At 38.0% G+C, this 23,412-nt stretch overlaps 1 protein-coding gene across 1 annotated transcript in view; it reads left to right on the top strand.

Annotated features, from left to right (window-relative positions):
* Positions 1-23,412, top strand: part of LOC143694633 (uncharacterized) — a 175,470-nt gene that overhangs the window by 119,685 nt on the left and 32,373 nt on the right. Inside the window, exon 5 of the mRNA XM_077182075.1 lies at positions 15,840-15,958. Within this exon, the coding sequence (XP_077038190.1) occupies positions 15,840-15,958 (119 nt within the window). The remainder of the gene's footprint in view (positions 1-15,839; positions 15,959-23,412) is intronic.

The following is a 23,412-nucleotide window of genomic DNA, read 5'->3' on the forward strand; positions in this document are numbered from 1 at the left end:
CTTTGAAAAGGGGAAAAAACCCCTTCTTTGAGATGGAGAGGAAGGAAATGTACAATCACAGGTTTAAATTTAAACCTCGTGTTTAAAACTGTCCCCTGAGGGGTTGCAGGGCTCTGTCCCTACCCCACCTCATGGGATGTTTTATTTAGTGATTGTCTGATGGAAAATACATGTGAGAAATTGCCACCAGAGGAACCAAATCCCAATGTCCTCTCCCAAAGGTGGGAGCTCTGATGCAAAAGAGTCGTGAGTGTTCATACATGAAACTTCTCACCCACGGTCACTGCTGCTGTTCAAGCTGACAGAAAATGGAGAATGTTTAGGATGCACTCACTCTTATCCTTGGAGATGGGTGGTTTTCTACACTTTTACATTGGGGTATATGCAAGAATTAAAGATACTCTGAGTCCTATTTTATAGAGCAGATATGTAAAACAGCTTTTGCCTTGTTTTTTTACCTTTCCTTCCTAACCCCACACCATGTAATTCTGAGAAAGATTTAAGCACAAGAACATGTTTGAGCAATTAAGTAGTTCTAGAGCAGTTCACCATGACAGGTTGCTAGAGTCTTGACTGATCTTAAGCACTGAGTTATTTGCCCTTGTCAACATTTAAAGGTTTGCAAAAAATACTGAGAATAATTTTAGGTGCCAGCAGATATTTAAGGCACATTTCTTAACCAACTAATTTAGGTATCTCTATGGCTTAACAGGAACTTGCAATTTTGTATTTAAGAGTTTAGATTCCCTTTTTAAGTGCTAAAATCCCATTATTGCTTTTAGCAGAATATCTAGATAAGGGCTTCTATAATGTCTAGTTCTTCCATTTATGCATTAACTGTAGAAGCAGTAAAGCAGTAATGACTGCATCCCATTCTACTGGTTGGATGATTTGTCCTTGAGCTGGAAACTATTGGCTTCTTGCTCTAGTAGAAAAAATAATTTGCTTCATTTTTATGGCCCTTTTATTTATTTCACCAAACTGTGTTCCATTTGTTGAAGCAGAAATCTTGATAATACAGAAATTTATATTCAGTATGTATGGTTTAAAATCCGGGGGGGGGGGGTTTTCATTTGACTTCTGCTGATGACTTTTGATCTGGTGCCACTCTTGAAAACAGTAACATTAATCAGGATTACATATTGGCAGCATTGAATTTGATAGGATTAGACTGGTAATCCTAAAACATAAACTGCCTGTTAGGAGATACAGTATAATGTACAAATTCTCAGCTGAGGGTGACTGTATCAGGCTGACTGCAGCAGCACAGAGCTCAGCAATATAAATTAGCTCATAATGAGTTTCATGTTGCCCTGGCCAGTTTATTGTCAGTGCCTAAAGTAAATAATTGAAAATGTGCTTTCAGTTAAAGCTTCTCTGTGGTTTGCCTTGGTCCCACTGATAATATCTAGCACAGACTAACTTGATGTTTTTGAAAAATACATTTTAAAGTACTCTCCCCCAAAATGCTCTGAGTGTGCAGTGTTCAATTCTGGGCCATCTCTGGTTATTTTGAGGCTCAGCAGTGTCATTTCAGTAGCTGGCACATAACTGGATATGGCAATTAATTGTGGTTAGGATACCCTGACTTCCTCTTCTGCTCTCTCCACACCCAAACTTCCTTAAGTCATTATAATTATGAAATACTTCCTTTAATTCTTTTTACTTTTTGTTTCATTTTTTATGTGATAGTTGATATATGATTATTTCTTTTTTTTTTTTTACTCCTATGATGCCATTTTTGGGAGGACAAAAAAATGCATTTCTTGAACTGAATTATTTACACCATTTGGCCTGTTTCTTACCCCCTCTGGTTTTTTGGCCTCCTGCTGGTTACTCTCAGTCTCAGTGACAAAACAAATGCTGCCTTGATAGCAAGGAGAAAGCACGTTCTCTGTTGCCACCACTGAAAAGTAATTACACAGCTAAATCAGCGGAGATGAAAACCACAATGTAAAGAATTCTGAAAAATAAGTAGGACATTAACTCTTTGGAACATTAATTATGTGGAAATGCCAGGTTTTGGCTGGCTGAGGTAGTCCCAGGCTGTGATTGCAGTTTGATTTATAGCAGTGTAAATCAGGAGTAGCTGTGACGCCCGAGTCGGTGGCGTTGCAGGAGTGTAAAACAAATGGAACTCACATATGCACTTTGGATTATTCCCAGTTTTACCATCAGTCAAACACGAGCATGAGCCACACTGATAAACCCAGGGCTCTGCAGCTGAGCCTTACAGCCCTGTGGAAAGCAGCCCTGGCTGCCACAGCTGCAGTTTCTGTTGTGTCCTGATGCTGGGGGTGAGAGTTCAAGTGCACCCAAATTTTAGCTATTAGCAAGGTAAGACCAAGAGTAAAGATGTAAAACTGAAGATCCCAGAAAAGTATAATTTTGAAAGAAAACCACATTATATGTGGAGGAATAAACAATAAGGTGTTAAAATATCTGTTTGAAAAGGCAGTTGTTTAGAGCTTATGGGCTTTTAAGCTTTAAGGGCTTACAAAGAGAGTCAAGCACAGAAAATTGTGAGAGGACCATGATTTAAATGCTATTCCCATGAGTACTTGTACCAGGCTTAGTAACATCACCTACCGGAGAAGAATAAAGGATAAAAGTAACAAATGCTCACACAGTATCAGTTACATAGAAAAATAGTTATCCGAAACCTAGGGAGTTTTATTTTTCTTTATAATTACTGGGTTTCAGTCTGGAGCACTGAAATAGTGTTTTTTTCTCACCTTTCTCACTCTGCCCAGTGTCAGAGTTTCTTATCTTGGCAGGCATTTCTGTGTTCTGCTGGTTATTTTGTGTACCATGGCTCTCTGGTGGTGTGCAAGAGGTTCCAGCTTGAACCAAGTGATTATGAGCTCTCTCTGAATTTAGATGTCCATACCCCTCTCTAGCTTTGGAACTAGAAATACTTTGTTTATGGCAGTGAGGGGCTTTGGAAGTCCCTGCTTGGATTTTTTCAGTCAGAGAAGCTTCTCTTGGTTCATCTGTGTGGATTCACTGAATACATAAGCTGTACATAACTGTGCATTATCACCACCACCAAAATACAAAAAGTGTGGACAATAAAGCTTCAAGAAACTGTGATATGCTTTCTTTTGAAAGTACATACAACTATATTTTTGTGCTTAACTGAAATTTTGTTCTCATTAAAATCAGCAGCAATATTGATCTAATAATTAGTTTTCATTGCATGCAGTATGTGCACATGCATGCTCAGAAATAAAGACCAGAAGCTGTTTTAACCATAATTTATGACCTGAAGCATTTACATCAATTGACTGTTGAGGGCTCTGTTGGACAACATTCCCTGTCCCACTATAGTTAAAGTTTAATGCTTCACTGGATCAAATGCAGCAAGAGTTGTTTCATCAGCTGTGTAGAAGCAGATGATTAATTTCTGTTCTAGATCTCGCTGGTGTTTTGTTGGGTTTTTTTTCCTGAGGTTATTTTCAATATCATTCTATATAAAAAACTTACAGCCTTGACCTTTCACACTTTCTCTTTGCATTTGTTGAAGAGGTGAAAAGGTTAGTTCAAACCTAAGGATTGGAATTTGGTTTAGAAATTTTTCAAACCTATTACACTATAACTGCAATTGAAGGTATAGCCTGCGATTCCATTAAATGCAACAAAAGCCATTCATTTAACCTCAGCCTACCAGCAAAACTTCTCTTCAGGCTGAACCAATTCCCAGCAGGGCTTAGGCTGCTAATTTATGAAAAGTGTCCTTTTGAAAAAGGAGTAAAATTTTTGTGCTCATTCAGTCATGTCCAGTCCTGTAGGAGTCAGGAATTGAAAAGCTTAAACTAATGAAATTTATGTTATCAATTTAAAAGCAGAAAAATGTAATAAAAGTGGGAAAATGGAATAATCTCCAGGTATAACTGGCTCTTCTAGTATTTGTCTTTAGCAGTATGAACAGGGATAAAGAACCTACCTGTATTAAGGTTTCCTGTAACTTATCCTCCTGTATCTATCAGCCTCATTTAAGGAAGAAAATTAACTAATTCATGCTACAAAATGCCATAGAAGCACGAATAGTCATAGCACCCAATTCATTATCTTCATAAACAATATTGTATGAGATCTGCAATATTCAGAATACAGTGAAATTATATCTAATATGCCTGTCTTTGAATACTCTCCATTTATTATAGTTTTCAAAAGTTGGAGCAATATGGGTTTCATCTAAAGCTAGTATTTTCACCTAAAAGCTGGTATTAAAGTTCTTATTAATCTGTCATGGAGAGAAGGGAGGCAGAATAAAAGGTGTTACAAAAGTGCTGGAATTTTGAAGTTACTTGGACTTCTGAGGTCATTTTAGAAGTGTAGTCATTCCCCTTGTACATAGTCTTTCACACTGTGAAATAGTTTTTAGGTATTTTTTCCTTCTTTTTATATAACTTTGATCTCTGTGCATGTTTTGTACATCTTCTCAATGGTGAGAATTACCAATAATTTTAGACACCGCCACTTATTTTAAGATATTATCATGCTCAATTTCATTTGGCACTGCACTTGTAAAATGCTTTATTTTACTTTAGATAATAGCCTAGAATATTTGATTTTTATTGGAAGGTTACAGCATTTGATGGTTGTTTTAATGTAGGCTTTGGAAGTCACCTTTAACATGCTTGTGGATGTACCCAGTAAGTAACTTGTAAACAGTGAGCATTTTCTTCCTGGTGTTTGGAATGGTTCCAGAACAAATCAGTGCAGTTTGAGTCAGAAAATTTTATTTTAACTGCAGGCCCTGTTAAGATGTCTTGTATAAGAAAATGGAGCCCAATTCTCCACTTGTTCTGTGAAAAATTTAGAAAATTCTCACCACCTGAAATAACTGTGCGTTTGTCCTTAAGATGAGCAGTGTTAGCTCATCTGCCCAGTAGAAAATTGTAACTTTGCCAGACCTCAAGATACATCTTGAGGACATCTTGACAGGCCTTGTTGTGAATGCAATGAAGAAAGAAACAAACATAAAAGAAAATCCTGTTTAACATGCCTTTTAAGAGGAAAACTCTAAGATGGAGGCTACAGCTGCAAATCTTTGTTGCCTGGTGCCATGGTCCTGATTGTCTAAACCTGGAAGTTCTTGATCTGTAACAATATCAGATTGCCAAGCAAACTTTTTTCTTGCCTTTCATTCTTTCAGTGCGTGAAAATTGTGACATTCTGGGGGGAACTTCCCCAGTTTATAAACTTGTTTGTTTTGAGAAGCCTTTTGCAAAGTCTCTCTTGCCCTCTAATTTTGTGGGATGTGCTGTAATGCTGTCTGCTGTTCCAAGGGATACATTAAGGCTTTTCTTTCACTTTATGTTTTGGTCTTTGCCGAGGAACTAAATGTTTAGTCTCTGTAAGAAGTAAGTGGGATTTTGGCCTGTTTACAAGAATGCAATAAAGAAAGTGTGACAAGATGCATTTTCCACTATTCCATCTTCTTTATAAGTGGATTGAGAGAAATTTAAACTGTAATGAGAAAAAAAAAACGCCTGGAGCTTTCCACGTGACATGCACAGGAGTCAAACTGTTTTCAGGTTTTTAAGAGATACTGGGAATCCAGAAACTGAACTGTAGATACTGAGCATCATTAGAAACTGATTTCTTCAGATGTAAACACTTAACTAAATTCTTATTTATTGCAGCAACAGTGTTGGTCAAGTTCTTCACCTGGCACTTAGATTGCAGTTGACAGAGGCTTGTGTGGGAAAGGTAGAAACACTGGAATAAACCACTTATCCAGAGACACGGCTCCCAGAGATGTCATTTATGTGAGAAGTCCAGCAGGACAAACAGAAGGCAATTTTTAGTGTTCAGCTGTCCTGTTTGTGCCAGCTCTCCCTGTTAGACAGACAGGAAGCTCCAGGCAGCCCCATCCTGGTGTGTCTGGCCAGGAAATGCTCCCACAGGAGGGGATTCACTTGCACCAGTGGGGGGAAGCAGGACCTGTGGGCAGCTCTACAGAGTCTCTGAACTTTGTACAAAGAATTTGGTTGGAGAGTCTCCCTGAAGCTCTCTCCTTTTCTTGTGGGTGCTGGTGTTTTGGTTTCCATGCATGCAGTAACAGACTTTTTTGGAACGTGCCTTGACTGGCTATGGAGCTTTTATTAGCAGGCAGGTGCTTGTGATTTAAAATACTAGTTGCTTTTGGGAAGATATTGGGGTGATAATTTTGGGATAATAATGTGATTTGGTTGTGATTTCTATGTCTGCAGAGCTTTAAACAGAAAATTGAATAACATCATACATTATTTTTAATTCCTGGTTTTGGCAATGGTGGCAATAGAGGTAAAAGTGAGCAATGAGTCCCTTATGTACAAATGCTGAGCCTTTGAGGTCCAATTTTGTAGACAACAGCAGTGCATTTTGACTTTTGCCTGTTCACTTCTGGATCCCATGAACTTAATTTTGGCAGCAAATTCTAACTATGAGGTTTTTTTTCCTTGCTGATGTTTTCATTTTCTCCTTCTGAGCTTTCCTTCACGTGGTGTTTACATGAGAAAGCATTTTCAAGCAGTCATGTTTTTAAACCCTTTCACTTTCTACAGTGTGGGATGCTGTAGGTCTTTGTTTCCATAGTTTTAAAAATCCTGCATGCTTGGATCCTTCCACTTCCCTGCAGGAACATAGCAAATGTCTGTTAAGCTCTTCATGAAGCTACTGACAAGGGAAGAAAGCCCTGGGTTCCCCAGCCTCCTCACACAGGTTTTTGTTTGTTTGATTTTAAAAATTTGTTAAATGTATAATTTAGTTCTAAAAATGGAAGAGGATGGAATGATAAGCAGTCATCAGAGTAAAAAGAGTCCTTTGGCTAAAAGGCAGCTAAGATCTCAATTTTTGTTTCTTTTAAGATAACAGCTGAGTTCTAGAAAAATGAGATCTGATCTCAGAGCAGCCAGTTTTATCATTGTTAGAATGACAGATGTGCCAGAATCTATATTAGATCTGAGACTTGGAAGCTGAAAGACGATTTTTTTTTCTATGAGACTGTTAAAGTTAGACACCATATGTGCAGTTCTTAGAACCTGAGGAAGGTAGAGCACACTGAAACAAAAATGTTGCAGTTTTTTGACCTCACTAAACCCTCAAAGTTCCACCTAAATCTATTTTTAGCCAAGTGACTATTGCTTCCACATTGCTCATCTCTTAGAATCACAGGTTTGGTTTTGCCATTGATGGGGGGATATAGATAATTATGGTCAGATACTGATTTTGCTATTAGTCATCAGCTCTGCTAGCCTTCCTGAATACATACACACACACAAATACTTCAAAGAAAGTTTTTCAGTGTTTTAATCCCTTCAGAAAAATGTTGGGCTCTCATTTTAGTGCCTGATGATAGAAAATTTAGAAAGTAATTTGAAGTATTGAAATTTATGAAAAGTATATAAATTCAAACTAAACAGTGAGAAAAAATTGCCATTAATAAAGTATCAATATCTATAAACTTCTTTTTAGGATTTGTAGCATATTATTATTATAATGAACATCAAGTCATGACAGTAATTGTGCTGCTGTTTTATAGTACTAAATTAATATTTATGGTTAGCTCATTATTTCATATCTCTGGTACAGCAATATGATTGCTTGTATACCATCAGAAGAAACCTTCAGGGGACAAAATGAAAAAGCTGAATAAACAATGATTGTGCTGACCAGTTTTAAATGCCTTCAACAGCTGTATGTTCTGTGGTGCAATGTTTCATATAATGAAATGTTTCAGTAATGTTTCATTGTATGGAAAAGTTGTGTGCGAGAAGCAATTCCTGGCTGTGATAGTCTCCTAGTCCCTGATAAGTGCATTGCTCTCCAGTACTGAACTCTGTAGATTTCTGCCAGAAATTCCTCTTTGTTTTAGAGCATGGCTGTTGCTCAGTCCTGAGCAGCAGGTGCTGATAGGTGTGAGAAGGTGGACACACCAAGCTTGGTTCTCTTTGCTGTTCCTCTGATGGGTGCTGAACTCTGCTCAGTACTGAACTCTGTAGATTTCTGCCAGAAATTCCTCTTTGTTTTAGAGCATGGCTGTTGCTCAGTCCTGAGCAGCAGGTGCTGATAGGTGTGAGAAGCTGGACACACCAAGCTTGGTTCTCTTTGCTGTTCCTCTGATGGGTGCCTTGGAGAGAGCTGTGCCCTGCGAGGGGCAGGCTGATACAATGGCAAATCTCTGGTTTTGCTGCTGAAACAGCAGGAAATGGACTTGTGAATGGACAGCAAGGACTGACTATGCATGGGCCTTCAACTCACTGCTCTTGTGTGCTGCTGGTTTGGCCCCTGTCTCGTGTGTGTTAAGTGTATTTTAGCTAATCCCATCCTGCTCCTGCCACTCCAGAGTGTGTCTGCATTGGCAGCAGGACCCAAACTGTTTTGAAACTCTTTAATTCTTATCTGCAAAGCCTGTGGTGTGCTCTGGGCATGCAGCAGCTGCCTGTGAGAAGCAGCCAGTGCCGTTTTGGCAGTGCCAGGGTGCCCAGCTCCTGTCCTGTCCATGAGCAGCACTCGGAGCTCTCTGACCCCGAGGCAGCGCTCGGTGCTGGGGCTGCAGCAGCTGAGCCCTGACCAACCCCTGCAGCAGAATTTAGTGACAAAACTCTGGGCCTGCTTCAGATGGCTTTTGAATCCTGTCTGAATTACTGAAAACAGCTCTGCATTGCCCAGCTATCTGAACAGCCTGGAAAATCCACGGCAGAGCAGAATGCATGGCATGACAGGAGCTTTGCCGTGAAAATAATAATATATTTACACAGACACCTACATCTGAGCCAATAACCAGTGACTCTCAACTGTGCAAGATGGTTTGAAATTCTTTAGGTAACTCTTCTGCTGTACAGTATAGAAACACACTTTGAGAAAATCTGGCTGCTTGGTTGTGCCCTGACTGGCAGCAGCAAGGCACAATGTCAGCTCCAGAGGAGTTTCCAGCATTCATTTATCCCTTATTTCCTACCCCACAGACTAGCAAAACTGTTGATGCCTTTCCAAGACTCTTTTTGGAGGGTGAGCTTCTTTTTCAGATTTAAGAGACTTTCTCTTTTTTGTTTTGTTTGGTTTTTAATTTAGCATGCTGACATTGATTAATATTTTAAGAATGTTACATCAAATTTGTGTGCGTTAACTTCAATGCTTAAACTTTTTTTTTTTTTTTTTGGTAGAGCAAAATCATAGTTTACTTTCTATTTTGTGATAGGTTTTGTATTCAGTTAACCTAAGAACATTGCATTTAAACAAAACCAATCAATTTTGTACACAACATGCCCAATCTAAGGTTATCTTGTCCTTGGTAAAGATAGTATAGATCTTAGAGTGGCTCATTTCTGTAGGGCATTCCAATGTCATGTAATTTAAGATTCTTTTGATTAACCTATTGATTTGGGAGGACAAAGGGTAAGCTATTTTTCATTTTCTTGTCTTTTTTTTCTGTGAGTTTGCTTTCTTCTTACAAGTAAAAGTAGAAAAAGAAATTTTCAACCTAATTTTTTTGCCACTGCTATTAATAGTTGCATGGGGTTTTTTACTCGCCAGCTAAAAATCTTTAGGTAATAACAAATTAGTGAATCCTTAAAAAGCCAGCTAATGAATTCAGTAGAAACATTTTTCATAAATACTGAGAATATGCAAGAATTATGCTATATCATATATTTTTAATAATCTGTTGCCAGAAAGTATAGATTTTCCTCAGAAAGAGCAGAGTGTTACAGACTTAAGGGGTTTTTAGCACCGCTGAAAAGCCCCTAATGAAAAGAACTGTGGTATTCCTTTAATTTCCATGGAGAGTACCTCGGTAGGTGGCATTACTGAAAACCAATGGAGCACTTCAAGGACTGGAGGAAACTTTGTTTCAAAATCCTGGCTCAGGATGCCAGGATTTAAAATTAAATTTATTCTGTATTAAAATTAATTTTGTAGGGTCCATACTCCTAGAAAATCTGACCTATAATGACAGCTCTGTGCTTTAAACACCATCTTCACAGTTTCTGGATATTGTTACTCTGCTGTAGAGCAGATAAATTGCATTAATTTAACAACTGCATGGGACTTTGAGCAATACAATACAATAACGTTTTATTGTAATTGTTTAATCTAAAAATTGTTTCCAGGTGGTTTTCCCCATACAGAAATTATAATGCAGAATACACTCAGAGTACATCCCAACCAGAACACAGTTACAGTAGAATATATATCCATAATGATTAGTAAGAAGCAGAATTAATATTTCTCAAAGGTTACACTTACAAAATTTTTCATGATCCTCAACATACAACAGTGTAATTCTACTAGCTGTAACCATAAAAAAACATGGCACAAATGAATATAGACAACTAAGTAATTAGACAGTAACCAAATAAAAAGGATTGTTTGGGGGGGTTGTTTTTTGTTTTAGGTAGGGCAGAAACATGAAATGATTTGTCTAAGGGAGATGGGAGCAGATGTAGGAATGGGCAGCAGTCATTTGTCAACACAAGACAGCCATAATGGTAGCATCAAGAAGGAAATTATGCTAATAAAAAAGTCATGCCTCGTGATACCATTATTAGTTGCCTGTGATACATGAATGATAATGAGAATTACATCACTTCTTGAATTTCTAAATTGCTCTGCAACCTGTTTGTTTATATGTTATGTTCTGCTTCACAGTTGGCTGATTTTCAGTATTTTCCCAAGATTTTCAGTTGTAAATGCCTTAATTATACATGCAGATATTGTTTCCTATTTCCATAAAACTTATGAATCTTTTCCCTGAGATGTATTCCCATTTGTTCAGCCACAGGGACTAGGAATCCCACCATTTCTGTGCTTCAGATTTCATCCTCTGGGAGCCCAGAACTGGCATTTTCTGTCATTTGGGTCACAGCAGAGGTAGTGATAAGAGACGTGTTTCAAAACGAATCTTGTAGTTCCAATGCTGCACACAAATTATTTTATTTATTCTGGCCCAAATCTGAAAATTCCCCACAGAAGTTTCTCTGGATTGTATCACAGGATCCAAAATGTTTTTGAAGATGAGCTGAGCAAAAAATAACATTTTGAAAATTGACAGATCCCAAATAAGGATCTGTTTACCTAAATACTGGTAATAATAAACCCTCAAATTTGTTCTTTGACCAAATAACTCACTTTAGGCTATTTGACTCAAACTGTTCTTGATTTATTTTTAAAAATTTTTTCTCATTTTAGTTAATCTGCTCCTTAACACTTACAATACATACATAACTGACATAATTCCAGTAAGGCAATTTTAATAATTCCCTGTAAATTTAGAGTAGCTCAAGTCCATTCCTAGCCTATCCTATGGCATTCCTGGGAATTCCAGAAGGAGAGATTTGAGGTGATTTACTCTTTTTCTCAGATATTAAGAGATTTGGGGGGGAATAGGTTATTTTGTTGGGTTTTGTTGGTTTCTTTGTTTCGAGTTCTCTTTGTTTCATTCCCAAGCTATTGTTCTTACCTGGTGGGTGTGGTGCCCCTTGTTCTTCTCCCACCCAAGCTGATTCTGATTTGAAGTTACTCCATAGCCAGAGCTCCACATGACTGCTTTGCTGTTTGGTTCTGTTAGTGCTGTCTCTGAAAAACAACATAATTTCAAACTGCATTAATGTCTGTTTCTGGATTACTGGGGCTGTATCTTGGAGATCCTTGATTTTCATCTTGTGTTGCTTCAGAATTTGACCACCTGTCTTTTTCCTTTTTCATCATTTGGAATTATTTGACAGTCAGTTTTAGTGAGGCAAAACCACTTCAGCTACTAAAAATTATAAATTATAATGGAGGAGCTGTCAAGAGCATTCACTGGTTTTGCTCAGCTTCTGGAGAAGCTCACAATGGAAAGTGGCAGAAGACCCTGAATATTTGGCAAGAAAGAAAGGGGTTCTGGAAAAATAAACTACTTGGATAAGCTATACTTAACCTTCTAAAATTTGGAAAATAAAAATACTGAAAAATTATTGACCAATAATCTTGTAGTACAAGGAAGATTAAAGCTAGGTCTTAGCACTTCCTTTCCCTTTGTTTCATTTATAAATTAAATTATCTGTCATTTAAGAGGCATGGGAAGCTTTCTTAGTGAAAGCAATCTGTTCTCAAATTTTGACAAAATTAAAAACTTTTCACACTGAATCCAATCAAATGGTTAATTTCAATTGAATAGCTCATCTTAAATGTGTTTAAAATGCAAACCCTGCCTTAAAACAGGTGAAATATTTAATAAACCAAAAGCATTAAAATGGTCCTCATATGGCTGAGAGATGATAGTAACAAATAAAGAGGTGACAAGGGAGATTGTTCCCCTGTGGGAATTGGCACAGGTCCATTTAGAGTCAGCACAACCTGACTGAAGGTGTCTCATTACCAAATTTGTGGAAAGCCCTGGAGTGATTTGCTGACAGACAGAAAAATTCATCCATGCTGGGTGGATATATTCAGCTGCAATGAAAAATCATCTTAATTTTGAATATTCTTTTCCTTATGTTTTTCAAATTATGGCATATTCTTATGGCTAGGGCATGCTTCAGATCATGAGGTAAAGCCTTTGTTTCCTGTTCTGGTGCAGAAATTCAGAGAGAAATTTTCTGAGCAATTAGAGTAACTTTGGAGCTGTAGATCCAGAGGAGACTTGTTGTGAGCTTACAATTGGCTGTACAGAGCCAGCTGTGAATTTTGTATTCACTGTGTGCTCCTCAGTGGTCCCTAGCAAATGCTTTGAGTTTTCATCAGGAGTGATTCCTGTGCTGAGCTAAATTCACTGCATGAGTGAAATTGGTCAGTGTGCTCTTAATCCACAGCCTGGCTGGTCATGTGCTGTCTTGCTATGGACAAGTCCATTTTTATTTTTTCTGTAAAGATTTTTCATCAGTTTGAATAGAGAAGTCAAACTACTTGACTCTATTGTTAAACATTTTGTGATAAACAAAGTTCTTTACCAACCTGATTTATGCATTTTTGTTGCTCACCCCTGTACAGTTAAGATGGTTCCATAAAACACAAATATAAAAGATTGCTTCTGAGTCACCCTCATGTTAATTGTAGGCAAAAGCCATATTCAGAAAAAGGTTGGTGTGGAAAGAGCTCACCTGTCTTTACAGTGCCTGTGAAGAGCACATACAACTGTTCAGTTTAATTTAAATTATGAACAGCAAATTTGTCATTACAGCTTTATAAATCTGCAATACCCTATTAATTATGTTTTACCACTCTCTTAGGTATTTCATAATCCTTGCTGCAGCACAGTATATTTTTCTTTATTACAATGTGTTGCTTAGTAATGCACAAATCTCTCTTAAAGCGCAGCTGCCTGTGATTTTAATGGGTGTGTGTCTCTGCCTGGAGGATGGCAGCAGTGGCTGCCTGTCCCTCTCTCTGTGATGCACTGGGGGCCCTGGTTTCATGTCCTGCCTGTCAAAGTTGCTGTCATTAAAAGGATGATTGCCCTCATTATGTGTCTTCTCAGACACTGGAAATTATGAATTAAAAAAGCCCATCTACACAGAGGGAGAGGGGAGCTCCAGGGGAATGGAGAGCAGAGGGCAATCTGCATTTGTCTTTAATGATCTGCACCTGCTTCAGGCACCCTCGCAGGCCAAGCTCTGCCATTCCAGGCTGCGGTTCCACAGCTCTGTGTCCCAGCAAGCCAAACCCATTGGGTCATGAGACAGCACTGTTATGGTTTTGGGGTTGAAATGCTCAGTTCAAAGTAAGATTTCTATTTTTAAAAGTCCTGTTAAAGAACGTAAATGCAAATGAAAGCATTATGTGATTTTTGGTTTTTATGGATTCCCATGAAAAAGTGAAAACACAAGTGATGCCATCCACATACAAGCTTCTCACAGGAATTGGGGGTGATACTGCTTTTTTAAATTGGAAAAATACCATTATTGTAATTATAAAAAATATTTTCATTTTTAAAGAATTTTTCTTTAAGGACATTTATATCCCTGGAGTTCAGTAACTGTCCAAATTTATGTAATGAAAATTGTTTCTCCTCCTTCTCCATTTCATAGTATATGGAAACTGCTAATAGTTTGAAGAACAGAATCTGTCCTTTTCTGCCCTACATTAATGTTTTCTTTATCTGTTTGACTTTTGTAAAACAAAATTTGTTATGAACCTATGTATGCAGTTAATGGATGTGTATCACTGTCAATGCAGTGAGCGGGTGAAAACATAAGAAATATATCCAATGGAAATGACACTTTTTCCTTCTCAACTATAAGGATTTTTTACTGTCTACAAAGACATTTGCTCAAATGTGTTGGCTTATGTTGTTGTGGAGGTAGTTTTGGGTATTTTAGCTGCCTAAAATCTCTCTAAATGACAATTTCTGTCATGCTCTTCACACAACCCCTCCTGAATCACCTGAACACCGTGGTGATCTTAAAGCACAGCTGGGGGACAGAACATCATCAAGATAATTGACCATGCTGAGATAATGAACTTCACTGTTGGGAAGACACCTTGGATAAATTACTACCCAAATCCTTCTTCCACTCTTCAGTACTTTCTTCATGTTGCTCTTTGTTTGTGAAGTAATGACTGAAAAGTATCTGGCATAAAACCACACTGATGGTAGGGAAGGCAGCTTCTAAAATATTTGTAAAATATAAGTATTCTATTTTAATGCAGTGCTAAACCACCATAAATTCTTTGGACACAGGAAAAAATATGAATTTTATTACTTCTTCACTGATTTTGAAGTAGAGTTTGCATTTACAATGAAGTCCTGCTACCTAAAATACTGATTTTAAAAAGTGTATATATTAGAATGCTAATTTCCTAATTTAACATTTTTATATATTGGAACTGTGCTCTGCAAGAGCTCTCATTTTTCTAAATAACAGAAAGCCTCTGCTTGCTGCCATGTAAATTAGTTCACAATAAATAATGCTGGAGCTGGTACGAATTGTGTGCTCTGTTAAGTTATTCTGTCTCTCAGCAAGTGAGGGGTGGGTTTCAGGCCAGTTTCTAGACCAAATCCCACCACATTGGTTGATGAGATACTAAAAACCATCAGTAACAAGTTTCTTGTGTATTTTCTGAGATTCTACATCAATTCAGTAGAGGGATTTTAACAGTTCAATCCAGATCTGAGGTACTAATTAGTGTATGCAGCATTTACAAGGTGCAAGAAGGAATTTCCTTATGAGGAATTGAGATGTGAGGTATTAGTTAAGGTCTGAGATTACAGGATTAAGGGGAATGAAAGATCAAGTTATGGAAAACTCAGTCACTTCTAAAGCAAAAATCATCTTAGTTTCAGGGGCTAAAACAGGATAACATTATAACATCATTTCATGTAGACTGAGAATGTTGGGTTTTCTTTTTGTTTTGAAGAGTTTCCAAGTATTGGTTCCAGGTGAGATTTCCAGGTTCAAATCTCTGCATTCCACTTTTGGTAATCCAGATATCAAGCATCTGCCCTCCAAGGAGATATATCTGCCCTGTACTCAGTAATGTGGCACACTAGAGAAAACTTGGAAATTCAAAATAAAATGTCACTATAGTGTAACCTGCTATTTGCTGGGAAATGCATATGTGAGCAGTTTTTTGTGATTGTTCATGAAGCTTTCAGGCAGATATCCCCTCAGGAGCTGTGAATTTTGGTGCAGTGTGTGATGATATTGTTTATTCAGGTTACATATCAACATTCTTACAGCACTACTCTTTAGGCACCTGGGACTATGTATAATTGGTTCTGTAAATTCATTTCACTTCTCAGTAAACTTATTTCACTTGCTGTGTGGAAATGGTTCTCCTTAATGTATTGCCACATCTCCCTATGAACCAAAGCAGTTGCCCAATGCCAATTTCCTGAGGTTCACAAAATTTTACCTTTGCCATTGCAGGCATGGAAAGTCAGCTGGAAATTCAGAGTGCCAGGAGGGAAGTCCAGACTTATTTTGCAGTGGAAGGTTCTGCTGTGAAAAGTCCTGTGCATCTCTCAGTGGTTTCATCTTGCACTCAGGTATGAACATACCCAACTTTATCTTTTCACATGTTATAAGAAAATATTCGAGTGGTCAGGAGTGATTCCTTATCTTTTATAAAGGTTGATGCTACCAAGTTACTTGTAAACCTGTCTTGTGACTTGTAGTTACCAGCTCTGGAATGATTTTTCTTTTGAAGGAATAAGTTTGGGGTTTTCCTTAAAAGCAGTTTAAGCTACTCAGAGTTTTTGACCTCTGGAAAGAAATTCTCAGCTCACAGGCTATTTATGAAGGACTTCTCATCCCACACAGTAACCCACAAGGGAAAAAAGTTGACAGGTTTCTCTAGATTCAGAAAGAGTCAATTTTAACTTTGAGCATTGTATTTTAGTAAAGCTAAATATGGCACCAACTGGCATGATTATCATGAGGTAACTGGACCCAAGGGATTAGAAGCATTTGGCTGCATGTACCTGTAAGAACCCAGAATGTAAATTATAATAATTACTTCACAATAAAAGTCTGCAGAGCTGCACCTTATTTCCCAAGTACCTTGAGGTTAGCAAAATGCTTTTGGATACTTTCAGCAATTTAATTTCCTTCATACCCTAAGGTTACTTCTATTAACATCAGTCTGATGAAGGTGTGAAATGAACAAATGCAAATATAACTAAATTGGGTTCTACAGATTCAGTGCTCATTTGTAAAGAAAATGTTATGTCCAGTACTGTTTAAATATTTCTTATTTTTTCAAAATAAATTCTGCAGATTCCTTCTGCAATCATTCAGTTGTTATTATCTGTAAAGTCACATTTCACTGAGAATTTTAAGCAAGCCAAAGAATTTTGATACATTATGATTAGAAGATGAAGAGGATAGGAGGAATCTACAAGATGGCTTTAAACACTTCAGCCTTTTTGCTGAGCTTTCCATATCTTGGATATTTTACTGTGGTTAGTATTCCTCTGCTTGTCATACCAACATAGCCTCCAGTGCTGACAGTGACACTTTGTGTGCTAGAAACTCCTCACATCACTCAGACAGCCAAATGTGGTAGCCTGACAAGGGAAAGGGAAAAACCTCCAGGATCATAAAAAATGAGAAGGGTGGCTCATAGCTGATGTGGTGGAGCAGGCAGTTCTAGCACTGCTTACATGGTCCAGCAGGAGAAATAGCACATGAAAAGTTCACAGATGTTCTCTTCCATATATCAGAACTTGCATAGCAGTGAGATAAGGAGCAAGTGCCTTTAACCTGTGTTCAGCTCATAATTGGTAAGGGCTCTGTGTATGTTCTCTGCATCTTTGGGGCCTGAAATTTTCATTTATTTCTGTTAACAAGCAAACTTTTAACTCTTTGGTTACCCTGAGCCAAAATGAAGAGGCTGCTGTCTCGTGGTGTATGAATTTGTTAACTGCACCTTGGAGCTGCCTTGCCTTTTACCCCATGTGTCCCAAGCTTAGTTTATGTGCAAGTCCCAAGCTTTTATATCTGCAAGTTGCTTGGTTTTTTTTCTGTGATTATCAATGGAAGTATTTCACTTGTAAAGTCATTGCAAAGTTAGATACCTGCATTCATACTTCCCTTAGATTTAAGGCTTTAGTGGAGCAAATTATGCTGCTGCTGCTGGGGAGGGGAGAATGGGTGAGGGAAGAAGGGGGGGAACCTCCAAACCTTTGATCTTGGTGTTTTCTCTTCCTTTTGGGACTTAAGAACAGCTTCATCCAGTTAACCTCCTTCACAGGGTGCTGCTCAGCTCAGTAGGTGATGGCACAGTTCTGCAGTAGTAGCTGTGAGTGAAGGTACTTCTCTACCTTCATCTTTTCTCAGGAATTAAATACTTCTCTGGCTGCACTTCTTTATGAATAAAGTAGCTGAACCTAATTTTTAAACAGATCTGAAAAGTAAAACTTTTTTTTTCTGCCCAGGTATAAAGCCTGTGAATATGCAGGAATTGGAGATAACTTTTCTGTGCTACTTTGTGAAATGGAGGTTGAATTTGATTTACTCTAAAACTTACCTATGTGTAAGAGTACAACTGAAAAGTATTTGCCAGTGCAGTGCTGGCCAAAGTTTGCACAGTCATTAATTATTTCCACCACAGAAATATATCATGCTATTAGAACAAATGCAGGCTCTCTTTGTAACTCCAGGAAATCAAACATCAGCCACCCAAAAGTAATAGCCTGTCATTACATTTCTGTTTATCAGAGAACAAAATTTTGCTCTTGCTGACTTGAAAAAGATCCCTGGAGTAAGTGCTTCCATAACATACATAAATCATGTTCTCCATCAAGTAACCTAATGATATTTTGGAGGTGGCATCATTAGCTTTCCACACAGTATTTTGCCTGACAAGGAATGAAAACTCTCTTCTAATTATCCAGGAACTGAATAACAGGGACAGATAAATAATATTGAATTAAATTTTTTATTATCTTTTCAGGAAAAAACAATAAAAAAAAAAAACCAACACCTTTCTGGGGTCTGATTTTTAATGTCAAGGACCATGCTCTTGAAATGAAAAAATTTCACTTTTTGCTTGTCATTGTTTATTCTTATAGAAAGGGTGGATAAAATACTTGGGATATTGTCATTGTGGTAGATTACTGATTTGTCTTAATGCTTCTTGACAAACTGTTCAGGATGTTGATCAAAATCTAATTGATTTTGTGTTTACACACAATCAATATTGTTTCCCCAAAAACACTTCTTGTCTCTTGTCTAGGTGGGCTTGCAGTGTCTTTCCTTCAAGAAATCCAAGACACATTCTTTCCATGTTACTTTATTGAATCAAAACACAAACACTTAAATGCTTTTAAAACAACTAGAACTGCTAATCTGTATAAGGTGTATTAATCACATTTATGGTAACCAATTGGTATTTAAGCACTACTATGAGAGAACATAAACTAAATTTTGGATGTCACAGAACGTGGTACTGTAATTTGTGCCAGCAAATTAGGGTTGCCAGTCTGCTATTTCTGCTCTAGCAAGAGGGAGCAGATAAATGTCCCTTGGTCACTTGAAGCTGCCCCATTCTGTTGGGGAGGGAATATTTCCTTGTGGGAAGGATGACTGTGACTTCTGTATCCTTTAAGACTGATCTCCATAGACTGGAAATTCCAGCTGGAATCCCGTGTCCTCTGAAAACAAGGACCAAAATGCCCATCTTAAGGAAGAAAATTCTGAACAAGTGCATGGCACTGTTTTGCTGACACCACTCTGTATAGGCAGACTGACTCCCCCACATGGAGAAAGTGGGGCTTAGGAAAGATGGAAAGTTTGGACTTGTGGAATAGGAATTGCATGAAGTGTGTGGGGATAGGAATTTTGTGTTTGAATAATTCATCTCTAAAGTTAGTGAATTTGTTTGTCATTTATAGTCTTCCAAGTTGACCTTCACCTTTCCGTTGCTAGAGTGAATTTCTGCTTAACCATAGTACCTTTGTGAATTTTTAACTCTTCCTTTTAATGCCTTGAAGTGCACCCCATGCTTTCCTTGTAGGGTTTGCACAAACTGAGCATTTTTATTCTCTCAAGTAGATTTTGGATTAAAGTCCTGCTAAAAGCACATGAGGCACCTGCATTGTCATGATAAATCTTTGTGTCCTGTCCATAAACCACAGAGTTCAGGCAACAGAGTCAATAATCACAATATCATGAATCATTTTCCACAGTGGGCCTGACTGGGACCATTTGAGGATGTTGGTAACTGTTTGTACTCAGCAGTGGTAACACATTGCTGTGTTTCTGCATGTACCTCCAAACCAACCTGTTTTACAGAATTTTACAGAACCAGAACCACCCTAACACTCTATTTGCCCCTAATGACAGCCATTCATGCTTTGTTACCCTCTGCTCTGCCAGCTCTCAGTCTTCTTTACAAAATTAATGAAATTGCTGACATTTAAATGGCTGCTCATCCATACTCCAGATAATTACCTGTATGTTTTTTAATGATTTCCCCACACACTTCATGCAATTAAAGACATAAGCAATTTGTCTTTCTTCTATAACATTTTGAGGAAGCATACATCTTAGGGCTATTTGTATCAAAACATTCTTGTCCCCTCTAATTTGGAGAGATTCCTAATTTCTTTTAAAATATCAGGGACTAATTTAGCTATTTAAAAATCCCAAATGGGTTAAATTTTCCTATGTTTCCTTTTAAATGCTGATTTTCCTTGAAGCTGCTCATTTATATCAACACAGTGCATATCTTTTCAAGCCCAGAAGGAAAATTTTTGATGGTTGTTGAGAGAAAGTAATATGATGGATGTTTAGATACCTTCACCTCGATTCTAGTATTAAATAGAAGGTGTTTAGCTATTTTGAGGACTGCAACTTCAGCTATGAGTGACTGTTCTGCCAGAAGAAAGACATTTTCATATATTTCATGTATGAAGAACATTTTCATATGTTTCTTGTGTGTGGCTTTCTGAGCCTTCTGGACTGACAGACTGCCTTGGTATCATTTTATAATTTTCTCCATTGAGTATCCAGGTTTCATTCATTGCATAGCTTATCCTGTTTGTGCTTTTTGTCTTGGTTGTTATTTGCCCTCCTCTCCTGCCATGCAGGTGTGGCCATGCTGAAGCAGTTCTCATCACAGATCACCACGTGGTTAAACTGTGCCCAAAGTTAGGATCAAGTCAGGATCAAGTCTGACTCCCTGTGGTGCTGTTTGTTTTTTTCATTTCTTCTAGAGACGTGGAAGATACAGTATTTAAGAGCCACTAAGTCAGAGATTCATTATTTCATAGCATTTCTCCTTTTGATGGACCATTGTGACTAGGCAGGAAGCCAAGTAGATCACTTTTTTTTTGTAGTTTTGCTTTCATTACAGAATCATTCTTTTTCTACAACTTAAGGCTAATGGTTGATAGTCACAATTGATAGAATTATTTTTTTTTCTGGTGAATGCTGTGCAGTAAATTTTGTCCCAGTACTGCAAATAGAAGCTAGGAGTTCTTATTTTACAATTTCTGTTGCATTTTCAAGTCTTATAAGTGGAACTATTGCACATGGTTATATATATTTTTTTAAACTTCAAGTGTCAATTCTATTAAAATTCAGAACAGGACAAGTGGAAACCAGGTTGTGATATTTAGTAGGGAGAACTGTCTGTTTTCCATCATAAATCAATAGCTAACAGCTATTCATTTCACACAGTCCATCAAAGAGCCCTTGCATGATTGTAATGTTTTTCCCTGGGAATTTTAAGCAGTTAACTGAACATTTTACATTCAAAATACCCTTGCCAGTCCCAGCTTCCTTATACACAAAAAGTTTTAGTGTCATCCTGTGATTTGTTACCTGTGTTTGAGTGCCAGCTGACAAACTTCTGAAGCTGGTCAGTTTTCTCACTCCTTCAGATGGAAAAGGAAATGTTGAAGGGATTTATGTTTTTTGGCAGATATCACAGCAAACCCAAGATAATTGGCCCACATAGTGAATTCTGCTAATGCTTCTAAAGTGCTTTGGAGTTATGAATGTTCTCCAAGTGTGTTGGAGCAGGTGTCAAACAACAGCTGTTCTATGCTGAGGAGAGGCTGGAAGGATGGGCCAAGGTCAGCTCTGCCAAGTGCAACAAGGCCAAGTTCCAGGTCCTGCACCTGAGTCATTACAAGCCCAGGGGTTGGTCTCTTCTCCCACATTTCTGGGAGCCCCAGAAGGGCTGTCAGCCCTGGAGCCCAGGTCAGTGCTGGGGTCCCATCCTGGAGGAGTTTGGATGGAAGAGGTGCAGCTGTGGCACTGAGGCCATGGTTTGGTGGTGACCAGGGCAGTGCTGGGATGATTATTGCCCTCAATGATCTTAAAGTTCTTTTCTGACTCAATTGTTCCTGTGTTTCTGTGATAGTCTGAGTGAGTACCACACTAGAGACAGCAGCACAGCTTTCTCTCAATGAACAGCAAAGTCAACATTACAGGATTCCACATCCAAATCTTCCCATGAATTTGGGAGCCAGCAGACTCATAGAATGCTGTGCAGCTGGAGCTGCAGCATTTCCTAGCCTGGAGATGCAATGAGCCATTAGCATCCTACACTGACTGGAAAATGTCTTTATACTTCAAAAGGAAAAGGGAGATGAAAAAGCACAGAGATGAAACACAAATTTTCCCTATTCCTCAGTTGTTGAAAATACAAAAGGTCACAATTGAAAGCTAAACTTAGGTTGACTCCTGGTGAAGAAAGGCTGTTTCATCTCTTCTGTCTTAGAGAAGCTTAGATATTTAGGAAAACATTCTGGTACCATCTGCAGCACCAAGTGGGTGAGTGGCAAGCTGTTAAGAAGGATGTGGATTTCTGTTTTGATGTATGTAAATCACTGTTGAAATTCAGAGACCCATGCCAAAAGTATTTTGATATAAACATAATGTATTTTTTAAACATTAAATCCTCACTTATTTCAAAAACAAATTTCTTAGTCATTTGTATAATGAGCTTTATTTCTGAGTTTTAATCTAAACCTTTAAACAGAGGGTTACTCTGTTTCCTGTTACTTTACAGGTTTTAGGAACATTTGCTATCCTAAGTGAGTACCTTATGTCAGAAATTTCCACAGACTCATCACTCTGAGGTAACTTCTGTGAAAGTAGATGTCAGTTAGGTATAACTGGGAGACTGCATCAAAGTTCAAAGGCAGAAATCCTCACTTTTCCAGATTAAATCAGTCTGGCATTTCAGGCTTTGTTCTGGTTTTGTTCATTACAGTTTTTGGAGACCACGTGGCAAGAAAGTTTAAGTGCATGTTCTAAATACATCTGGTTATTTATTGAGACTTGAATATTTAATTTTGTCTTTATCTTGCTTAATTGTTATATATGTATGGCTCTGACTTGGGTATTTTCACAGATACGCAGATGAGGATTGCTGAGACAACATTTGATAAGAGCCTATCCTTGGAAATAGATGATATCTGCAAGGAAATGGAATTTTTGAATGGTCTCATTATCCTTAGGATTTTTCCTTACACAGGCCTGTGGGAATATGCACTGTAGCAAATGTAAATGAAGACACTTATTTTTCATAACCCTATGGCTACATAATAAATGCAAAATGTTGCTGTCCACTTAGAACAAAAAAATCCAGTTTACCTCTCTGTAGTTTGCAGGAAACCATTTCACATTTTGGAAGTGAGATGTTAGGGGGGAGGTTTTCTACAACACCTGAGCCTTTGGCTGCTGCTGCTCTGAGGCTTTGACATCCACAGTGTGCAAGTTCTCAGGCCTAAGTGCATAACACTGTCCTTAGGTCAGTCCTTGGATGCTGTTAGGGGCAAAAGGTTTTAATGCTGAATTTCAGGTCCCCAGAGCTTCTGATTTTAGGGGGAATGCTCCCCTCTCATGGCAGCAGTAATGCTTTAGACACATCTTCTGTAGCCCCCCAAGTGATGATCAGAAATGTGTTTATACTTAAATATTTTATTCTTTGATGAGTATATGAAGCATGGCAAAGCCTGACCCTTCACCTCTAGTCAGTTAGAAA

Source organism: Agelaius phoeniceus, chromosome 8, assembly GCF_051311805.1.
Source record: "Agelaius phoeniceus isolate bAgePho1 chromosome 8, bAgePho1.hap1, whole genome shotgun sequence".
NCBI classification, from domain to species: domain Eukaryota; kingdom Metazoa; phylum Chordata; class Aves; order Passeriformes; family Icteridae; genus Agelaius; species Agelaius phoeniceus.